Here is a 9,903-nt window from a genome sequence, read left to right as displayed (position 1 = left end):
GGCCCCCCCCAGCACTCCTGGGAAGCCCACGGGGCCGGAGCCAGGGGAAGGGACCGAGGGAGGAGGCTCCAAGACCCCGTGGGTGGGCGGGGGACAAGCACCCAAAGCAGGGACTGGCACCCCTCACATACCAGCACCCACGGGGTCAGGTGCGCCCTGCTGTCTCTGGGGGCCCTGCAGGCCTCTGGCCGCCTGCCCAGCAGCAAGCCCCGTAGGGCACTCCCAGTCAGCCTTCCTGGGGGTGGGCTAGACCTCACATGACCTTTTTTAAAATATGGAAAACCAGTGTAACCCCAAAGCAAGTTTTAGGAGAAAGTGTAATTCCTATTACTCGATCATCTATAATTCCATTCCACCCAGCGCTTTGCGTTTTCTCCCACGTCTGTTCTGCGGACGTGAGTGGTTGTATTCTGCTTCCTAATCATCTAGCAACATTTTTCATCTTCCCGCGCGTCTCGGGGGTGTGGCTGTGCAGTACTCAGCCACACCAAGGCGCACGTGAGCATCGTAATTGGGCGTAAAGATCAGTGTCTCCGTGCAGAGTGGCAGTTCTCCCCCTTTCTGCTGCTACCTTCTGTCTGTCTCCTCCCAACAGTTGCTTAGAGAAGGTCGTTGTAATTTCGTAAAACATACTCAATGTAAGTCATCAAAACTCATGTTTAGCAGAGACTTCCGCTCTGGATGAAAATAGCGTAGGTGTCTCCTGCGGGCGCTCCCCGACCATCCCAGGAGGAGGGGTCCCACCGGTGCCGACGCCCTCCCTCTGTCCACAGAGCTGGTCATGCTGCTGGAGTGGTGGTCCTGCACGGAGTGCACGCTGTTCACGGACCAGGCCACGGTGGAGCGCTTCGGGAAGGAGCACGCGGTCATCATCCTCAACCACAACTTCGAGATCGACTTCCTCTGTGGGTGGACCATGTGTGAGCGCTTCGGAGTGCTGGGGGTGAGCGGGGGCCCGGGGAGGGCCGGGGGTGAGCAGGGACCCGGGGAGGGCTGGGGGTGAGCGGGGGCCCGGGGAGGGCCAGGGGTGAGCGGGGGGAGGGGTCCCTGGAAGGCTGGGGGTGAGCAAGGGGGAGTCCCGGGACGGCTGGGGCTGAGTGGGGTGGGGTGGTCTTGGGGTAGGGCTAAGGGTGAGCGAGGGGGGGTCCTGGGAGGGCTGGGGGTGAGTGGGGTAGGGGGTCCTGGGAGGGCTGGGGGTGAGCGGGGTGGGGTGGTCCCAGGGTAGGGCTAAGGGTGAGTGGCGGGGGGTCCCAGGGAGGGCTGGGGGTGAGCAGGGGTCCTGGGGAGGACTGGGGTTGAGCAAGGGTCCTGGGGAGGGCTGGGGGTGAACAGGGGGGACCCAGGAGGGCTGGGGGTGAGCGGGGTAGGGAGTCCCAGGGAGGGCTGGGGGTGAGCGGGGGGTGTCCCAGGGAGAGGCTAGGGTGAGCCATGGGGGTCTCAGGGGAGTTGCTGAGAGTGGCAGGGGTCCCAGGGAGGAGCTAGGGGAGTAGGGGGGTGCCAGGGGTGAGCAGGAGGGCCCTGCAGGGGGAGGTACTGGGTGGAGCAGTGGGGGTCCCATCAGAAGAGCTGGGGGAGACTTGGGGTTCCCAGGGAAAGGGCTGGGGGAGCAGGGGAGTCCCTGGGGAGGTGCTGGAGAGGCCCCTGGGGTCCGAGTCCCTGAGTGTTCCTCCTGGGGAGTCTCTTTGAGCTGGGCAGTGGTGCCTGGCTGCTTGAGAGGCTCTGGCCCGCAGGGCCTCAGCTGTCCCCGAGCTGTGCCCTCCTTTCTCATCATGGCCTTTGCCTTTGAGATGACCCCACCTGCATCCCCGCAGAACCACTTCCATTAGCTAAGCTGCCTCGGATGAAGCCTAAACGACTCCCCGATGCTGGCAGAGGAATTTCGTTGCAGTCAGAGCCCCTGTGTGAGGCAGCACCCCCAGGCCACCCCCAGGAAGCCTGGTACCCTCTGCATCGGGCTCACCCACCCTCCCTGAGGCCCCCTCAGCCAAGCCTGAGCCTCAGTTTCCTCTTTTCTGCGGCGGCCCACTCACTCTCAGAAGCCAAGTCCTCATTCACAACAGACCCCCTGAGCCACAAAGCCGTGACTCCCAGAGCAACACCACGCAGGAGCTGGGTGTGCCGGGAGCCTGGCCAAGCCCCTGGCCTCTGTCTGATGCTGAAGTGCCCGGTGCCCCTCCTTCTCCTCCCTCCAGAGCTCCAAGGTCCTCGCTAAGAAGGAGCTGCTCTACGTGCCCCTCATCGGCTGGACGTGGTACTTTCTGGAGATCGTGTTCTGCAAGCGGAAGTGGGAGGAGGACCGGGACACAGTCATCGAAGGGCTGAAGCGCCTGTCCGACTACCCTGAGTACATGTGGGTGAGTGCACAGAGCGGCCTGACACCCTGCGTGCTGGGAGGCGGCCACGCCCACTCCTGACGCACCGCTGCCCGCGTCCCAGGCTGGGAAACCCCAGGAGAGCCTCTGCACACGGGGCACTGTTTCCATGGGGCCAGAGCTCCCCATCTGAGCTGCAGGCGTGGAGGCTTCTCTGTTTTTTTGTTTTTTGTTTTTTGAGACGGAGTCTCGCTCTGTCGCCCAGGCTGGAGTGCAGTGGCGCGATCTCGGCTCACTGCAAGCTCCGCCTCCTGGGTTTACGCCATTCTCCTGCCTCAGCCTCCTGAGTAGCTGGGACTACAGGCGCCCGCCACCGCGCCCGGCTAATTTTTTGTATTTTTAGTAGAGACGGGGTTTCACCGTGGTCTCGATCTCCTGACCTTGTGATCCGCCCGCCTCGGCCTCCCAAAGTGCTGGGATTACAGGCGTGAGCCACCGCGCCCCGCCGCGTGGAGGCTTCTCTTGGGCCACCTCCCTGCTGTTCACCGAAATCCCAGCTCTGACCAGGCCATCCTAAGGGGACCTGGCGGGGGAGGGGCAGGGCAGGGTGCCCCCAGCGAGCCCTGGCTGTGCCTGCCCTGCTCAGTATGCGTCCCCATCCCTTTTTCTGTCCCTTCTTCCTGGTCTGTATTGGAAAATGGGCTGCCTGTGCTGTTAGCATTTCTGGGTTGTTTTTTTTTTTTTTGGTTTTTTGGTTTGTTTTGTTTTAAGATGGAGTCTTGCTCTGTCACCCAGGTTGGAATTCTATGGCGCAATCTCGGGTCACTGCAACCTCCACCTCCCAGGTTCAAGCAATTCTCCTGTCTCAGCCTTCCAAATACCTGAGATTACAGGTGCACACCACCACACCTGGCTAAGTTTTTGTATTTTTACTAGAGATGGGGTTTCACCATGTTGGCCAGGCTGGTCTCAAACTCCTGACCTTAGGTGATCCACCCACTTCAACCTCCCAAAGTGCTGGGATTATGGGCATGAGCCACCTTGCCAGCCTGCTGTTAGCATTTCTTTTTTTTTATTTTGATATGGAGTCTTACTCTGTCGTCCAGGCTAGAGTGCAGTGGCATGATCTCAGCTCACCACAACCTCTGCCTCACGGGTTCCAGCAGTTCTCCTCCCTCAGCCCCCGCACCGGGATTACAGGCGCACACCACCACGACCAGCTAATTTTTGTATTTTAGTAGAGATGGGGTTTCACCATGTTGGCCAGGCTGGTCTCGAACGCCTGACCTCATGATCCACCTGCCTTGGCCTCCCAAAGTGCTGGGATTATAGGGTTGAGCCACCATGCCTGGCCTGCTGTTAACATTTCTAACTCACGCTGTGGCAAGTGGATGAAACCCTCTCTGTTTTCACACTGATCAGAGGCTGCTGCCCCGACACACCTTCATGTCTCACTTCTTTCTGGAAAGTTCTTTCTGGAGATCTCTCCTGTGTGAGTGAACATGTGTGATTGGAGTGCAGACTCTGGCCCTAGAATAAAAGAACCTTTCAGTCCTAACCCATGCTGCTCGCTAAAGCAAGATTTCCACAAATTCAGCCACAACCTTTGCTACCTGTCAGAGAGGCAGGTGTGGCCTGGACATGCGCCTGCCCCAGCTGCTCTGCAGGGTGACCCTCTGTCTCCGTGTCGATCCTAGTTTCTCCTGTACTGCGAGGGGACGCGCTTCACAGAGACCAAGCACCGTGTCAGCATGGAGGTGGCGGCTGCTAAGGGGCTTCCCGTCCTCAAGTACCACCTGCTGCCGCGGACCAAGGGCTTCACCACCGCGGTCAAGTGCCTCCGGGGGACAGGTAGGCCCCAGACTGCCCGAGCCGGGGCCACCGCTGTGCTCACGGAAAATAGTGATTTCTTAAAAAAAAAAAAAAAAAAAAAAAGAATAGTGCATTCCATGTGAAACACAGGAGAGCGAAAGTGAGAAAGGAATCAAGTGAGGGGGTTGGCACCACAAGGTTCCCACGTCAGGTTTTGAGGTGATAAAATGCTAATTCATGAGAAACAATTAAAATAATAAAAAATACATAATGTAAAACCTTATGAAGGGGAAATAATCATTATTATATCCTATTAATCCAAAAGGAGTCGAAATAAAAGAAAAGGACAAAGAACAGAAAACAGCCAGACAGCAGGGGTCAGATAGCAGGGTCCAGACAGCAGGGTCCAGACAGCAGAGGTCAGACAGCAGAGGTCAGACAGCAGGGTCCAGACAGCAGGGGTCAGACAGCAGAGGTCAGACAGCAGAGGTCAGACAGCAGGGTCCAGACAGCAGGGGTCAGACAGCAGGGGTCAGACAGCAGAGGTCAGACAGCAGAGGCCAGACAGCAGGGTCCCGCTCACAGCGTCAGTACCCGTGGGAAACGTCAGCCACTAAGTGCCTTCCCCAGCAGAGGAGAACGAGGCAAAAAGAGGGAAAGAAAACTCGGAGAAGAGGTCCCGGCGTGTTCTCCCTAGGACGGGGCCAGGCCCCTGGCATATTCTCTCCAGGATGGGCCGGGTCCCAGGTGGAACCTGCATTTCCCTCTGGCAGTGACCGTGCAGCCGCCCGGGCTGGGTCACCCACCCTCCCGTCTCCTCCCACAGTCGCAGCTGTCTATGACGTAACCCTGAACTTCAGAGGAAACAAGAACCCGTCCCTGCTGGGGATCCTCTACGGGAAGAAGTACGAGGCGGACATGTGCGTGAGGTGAGGCCAGACCCTGCGACTCTTGGGCCACCCCCCATACCTTCCTGAGTTTGCACTGGGCAGAGGCCAGGAGGGCGGCTGGGTCCAGGCACCATGTCCCACAGTCCCACGGGGTGGAACCCACACGGAAGGCCCGTCTGCAGCCCTGCCCCACTAAACAGACACGGGAGAGGCCCTGCAGGACTCGTCCGGGGCTCGGGATGCAGGCCACAGAGAGGACACGGAGACACGGGGGATGCGTGGGGAGACTCACCGTTGCCCACAGTGTGTTTTGTTCCTTTGGGGACATCGTTGACCTGGCATTGGGGGCCACCTCCGTCCTCTCCTTCTGCCTTCTTGGGAAGCCCCTGCAGTTCCCTCTGTAAGACGCTCTGTCCCTTCCCGGGCCTGGTCTCAAACCCCACTGGGCTCCATAAGTCTCCTGGGTCCCGCAGTCACACGACCTGGGGGGCATGCGGTGCTGACTTCTCACCCAGGGGTGAAACCCAGGCAGGTCTCTTGGTGGGCAGGACGGGACCCCCTGCAGAGCCTCTGGCCTGAAGCAGCACTGGTGATGGGAGTGGCTTTCTGCCGGCCCTGGCGATGGCAGCCCCAGCACGCGAGGGACCATAGTGTCTGAAGGAGACAGTGGTGAAGGGAGAGGAAGAACCTGTTTGATTTTTTTTTTTTTCCTTGGAGACGGAGTTTCACCCTGTCAGCCAGGCTGGAGTGCAGTGGCTCAATCTTGGCTCACTGCAACCTCCGCCTCCCCGGTTCAAGCGATTCTCCTGCCTCAGCCTCCTGAGTAGCTGGGGTTACAGGTGCCCACCACCACGCCTGGCTAATTTCGTATTTTTTTTAGTAGAGACGGGGTTTTACCATATTGTCCAGGCTGGACTTGAACTCCTGACCTCCGGTGATCTGCCCACCTCGGCCTCCCAAAGTGCTGGGATTACAGGCGTGAGCCACCACATTGGGCCAAAGAGCCTTTTTTAAACCCCGTCTTGAGAGTTGGGGCTTCCGTGCTATGGGGCGCCAGTCCTGTCCCAATGAAATAAAACAGGAGTGGTGTGTCCAGACCCCAGGAGGAGCCTGGGGCTTGCTCTGAAGGGTACTAGCGGCTTTCCCCCGGGCAGCATGTCTCTTTCCCCACAGTCAGGGCTGTGGGTGCCGCCACTGAGCCATTGCTGCCCTTGGACTCTCCAGGCTTCTCTGGCTTACATAGAAGAGAAAATCCACCCAGAAATCCTATTGACTTAAAGCCCAGGTTGAGGTTGTGACCTTAATTCCAGCATAAATCATCATTTCAGGCAGACTTTTGAGGCACGAAGAAACTGCGCTGGATGGCCCTTGTTGAGCTTGTCAGTCTCTGGTTTCATTCAAGTGTGTGCAGAAAGGCAAGGCCCTCCTTGCCTGGTAAAGCTTCACAGAGCTGTCACTATATGCGTTTCCATATTTGCAGTCCAACCACAGCTTACTGGGCGTGTGTCCTGGTCAGCCTAGCCTGCCCATGGTGGCTACAGGCCCTCTACATTCTAATCGCGAGAACCTGAGCACATACAAATTAAACAAAGCAAAACACACCACCACCCAGTTCTTCTGGCCACACTCTAGAAGGTTTCCAGGAAGGGTTTGTGAACATAAACACAAGCTAGGTCACACTCCCTTCTGAAGTTCAAGGACTGGCTGATTAGAGGTGGAGGCGCTCTTCTCCTGACCTGGTGTGAGTGGGACTGCGAGCGGAGAGTTCTCTCCCTTATGTGCCTAAAACCCCTGGGAGGGAGCTCTGAGCCACTGTGGACCGTGGAGACTGCGGTGACTGACCGAGACCCTGGACGGTCCAGATGGCAGGCTGGGACAGGACATGAGGTGGGATAATAGCAGCTGGTGGCCTTGTGCTGGATCCTGGCCACAGCTGGCCTCAGTCATCTTCACGAGAGGAGCCCTTGAGGCACATCTCGCTCTCATCCTTGGGTGGTTAGTGGTGGCCCAAGACTGGGCGGTCAGAGTAGCTGCCCAAGGTCAGCACTGGCCGTGGAGGAGCTGGGCCGCCTGCCAAGCCGCACAGCGCCTCCACCTCGGGTGCCATGCAGCTCCCCACGGAGAGATTTCTCATCAGCCATCCTCCCTGCCGCTGCCTTTATTTTGCCCAATCGTATTTTAATAAATACTCGCTTTGAACTTCTAAGGCTTCAGCTATTCAGGTCACTGACCGCTTTGCTGTTGGAGGAGCAGCAGTGTCCCCGCGCGCCCCTGTGGCCATGCCATCATAACGCCAGGCTCTGCACCACATGGGACTGGTCCTCCTTCCTCCTGCATGGGTGGTGATGCCTGGGGCCTCAGGGAAGCAGGGCCAGTGTGTGCAGGATGGCTGCAGGGCTCTTCTGTCCCCAGGGCTGGCCTCTGGGCTGAGGGCCTTCAAGTGACTTGAGTCAGCTCCAGGAGGCAGATGCTCAGGGTGACACCCTGGGGTGCAGAAAAAAGTAGAATTTTTATTTATCTTTACTTTTTATCTTATCATTTTTAATTCTTATGTTTATATATTTCATAATGTATATAACAGACATATAATAAAACCCGTATGTGGGGTATGTGTGTGTGTGTTCATGTGGGGTGTGTATGTGTGGTGTGTATTATGTATGTGGTACATGTGATGTGCACATGGTGTGTTATGTGTGCATGGATGGTGTATGTGTGTGCATTATGTGTAAATTATGTGTTGTGTGTGTTGTGTGTGGGTGTGGTACGTGCAGTATAGTGTGTATATAAGTGTGTATAAATTATATGTGTGTAGTATGTGTAAAAATTTGTATATTCATGTGGGGTAGTGTGGGAGTGTGTGTATAGCGTGGTGTGTGTATAAATTACATATGTGTATGGCGTGTGTGATGTGTGTGGTGTGCATAAATGTGTGTGGTGTGTGGGGTATGGTGTGTGTAAATTATGTGTGTGTGGTGTGTGTGTGTTGAACTATGTGTGTGGTATGTGTGTATAAATTATAAATGCATGTGTGTGCAAAATGTGGGTTTGGTGTGGGGTATGTGTGGTATAATGTGTCATTTATACACATGTATAAATTATATGTGTGTATAAAGTATATATGTGTGGTGTGTGTATATAAATCATGTATGTAAAGGTGTGTGGTGTGTGGTACGTGTATATGAATCATATATGTGGGGGTGGTGTGCATAAATTACAAATGTGCGTGTGTGTGTGGTGTGTATATACGAATCATATGTGGGAGTGGTGTGTGTGTGTGTGGTGTGGTGTGTATAAATTAGATATGTTTGATGTGTGTGGTGTGGTGTGTATGACGTGGGACTGTGTGTGTCAGGGACCAGTCAGCCAGCGTGGGCCTCTGGGCAGGCCCCTCCCCTCACTGTAGACAGGAGCCTCTGCGCCTTGGTTGTTCCTGAAATGGCGTCTGTGGCAAATCCTCCCCACGCCAGTTGAACGTGGGGCCAACGTTAAGCTGTTTTGGTTCACCGGGACGTGATGTTGTCTTCACGGCCATCTGCTCACCAGTGGGCAGCCGAGCCTTGTGAACCCTGCATGTGTGCTGGTGTGTAGTGTGTGCTGTTGTATACTGGCATTTGCTGATGCGTGTGGTGTGTGCTCGCATGTGGTGTGTGTGGTATGTGCTGGCATGTGCTGCCGGTGTGTGCACCGGTGTGTAGTGTGTGCTGGCAGGTGGTGTGTGTTGAGGGGTGGTGTGTGGTGTGTGCTCGCATGTGGCGTGTGGGGTATGTGCTGGCATGTGCTGGTGTGTGCCAGTGTGTGCACTGGTGTGTAGTGTGTGCTGGCAGGTGGTGTGTGTTGAGGGGTAGTGTGTGGCGGGTGCTGGTGTGTGGCGGGTGCTGGTGTGTGGCGGGTGCTGGTGTGTGGCGGGTGCTGGCGTGTGCTTGTGTCGTAACGAGACTCAGCTTTCACTTCTGATGGGCTGAGGATCCATAGGTGGAATCCCCAGACACCGAAGCTTCGGGTTCCTCGGTTTCTAGACTGAAGTGTGAGGCGCGTGACCCTCGAGCGTGGAGACCTGCCCGGCTGTGGAACCCTCGCGGGTGGACCCGGCAGCTGGAGCCGCGTCTTTGCCGCTCTGAGGTGCGCCGTCGCCCCCTCCTGGGCGCTGGGGAGCACTGCGGTTGCCTGTGGACGGCAGGTTCCTGCCTGTTTGTCTTTTTATTTTTGTTTATTTTTATTTATTTATTTTTTTGGCTTACAACGCAGCGATTTGCTTCTCCCTCATAAAGGTCCACAATAAGCCCAGACGGTGCTCAGGGCAGCCCCGCTGTCCCCGCGTGATGGCGTCGGGCCGCCCTTGCTTAGCAAGGTGACTCTGGCAGCCCGCGGGGAAGAGGCAGCGCTGGGCACCCGCTAAGATGCTCCCTAACGCAAGCGACTTGTGGGAGCAGGGATATGTGTTTTTCTTCTCCTTTTTTTTTTTTTTTAAGAGAAAACCACATTTTATTTTTGTTAATGTTAAAGTTAATTTTCAATAAAATTTTATATAGAAAATGATTTTTTTTTTTTTTTTTTTGAGATGGAGTCTCGCTCTCTCACCCAGGCTGGAGTGCAGTGGTACAGTTTCGTCTACTGCAACCTCCGCCTCCTGGTCCAAGCAATTCTCCTGCCTCAGCTGCTCAAGGAGCTGGGATTACAGGCGCATTCCACCACCTCTGACTACTTTTTGTAGTCTTAGTAGAGATGGGGTTTCACCATGTTGGTCAGGCTGGTCTCGAATTCCTGACCTTGTTATCTGCCTGCCTCGGCCTCCCAAAGTGCTGGGATTACAGGAGTGAGCCACCGCGCCCGGCCGAAAATGAATTTAATTTTAATCAGTTTGACTATAAGGCAAGATTTTCTGAATTTCT

General features: G+C 56.0%; 1 protein-coding gene across 8 annotated transcripts in view; it reads left to right on the top strand.

Annotated features, from left to right (window-relative positions):
• Positions 1-9,903, top strand: part of AGPAT3 (1-acylglycerol-3-phosphate O-acyltransferase 3) — a 122,348-nt gene that overhangs the window by 101,361 nt on the left and 11,084 nt on the right. For all 8 annotated transcript variants that reach the window (XM_045389363.3, XM_074033934.1, XM_015446802.4 and 5 more), the window contains 4 exons: positions 774-943; positions 2,193-2,354; positions 4,010-4,163; positions 4,951-5,053. In XM_045389363.3, coding sequence (XP_045245298.1) covers positions 774-943; positions 2,193-2,354; positions 4,010-4,163; positions 4,951-5,053 — 589 coding nt within the window. The remainder of the gene's footprint in view (positions 1-773; positions 944-2,192; positions 2,355-4,009; positions 4,164-4,950; positions 5,054-9,903) is intronic.

The sequence above is a fragment of the Macaca fascicularis genome, chromosome 3, assembly GCF_037993035.2.
Source record: "Macaca fascicularis isolate 582-1 chromosome 3, T2T-MFA8v1.1".
Taxonomy (NCBI): Eukaryota; Metazoa; Chordata; class Mammalia; order Primates; family Cercopithecidae; genus Macaca; species Macaca fascicularis.
The sequence above is the reverse complement of the archived record's forward strand: the minus strand, read 5'-3'. Positions and strand labels throughout refer to the sequence as shown.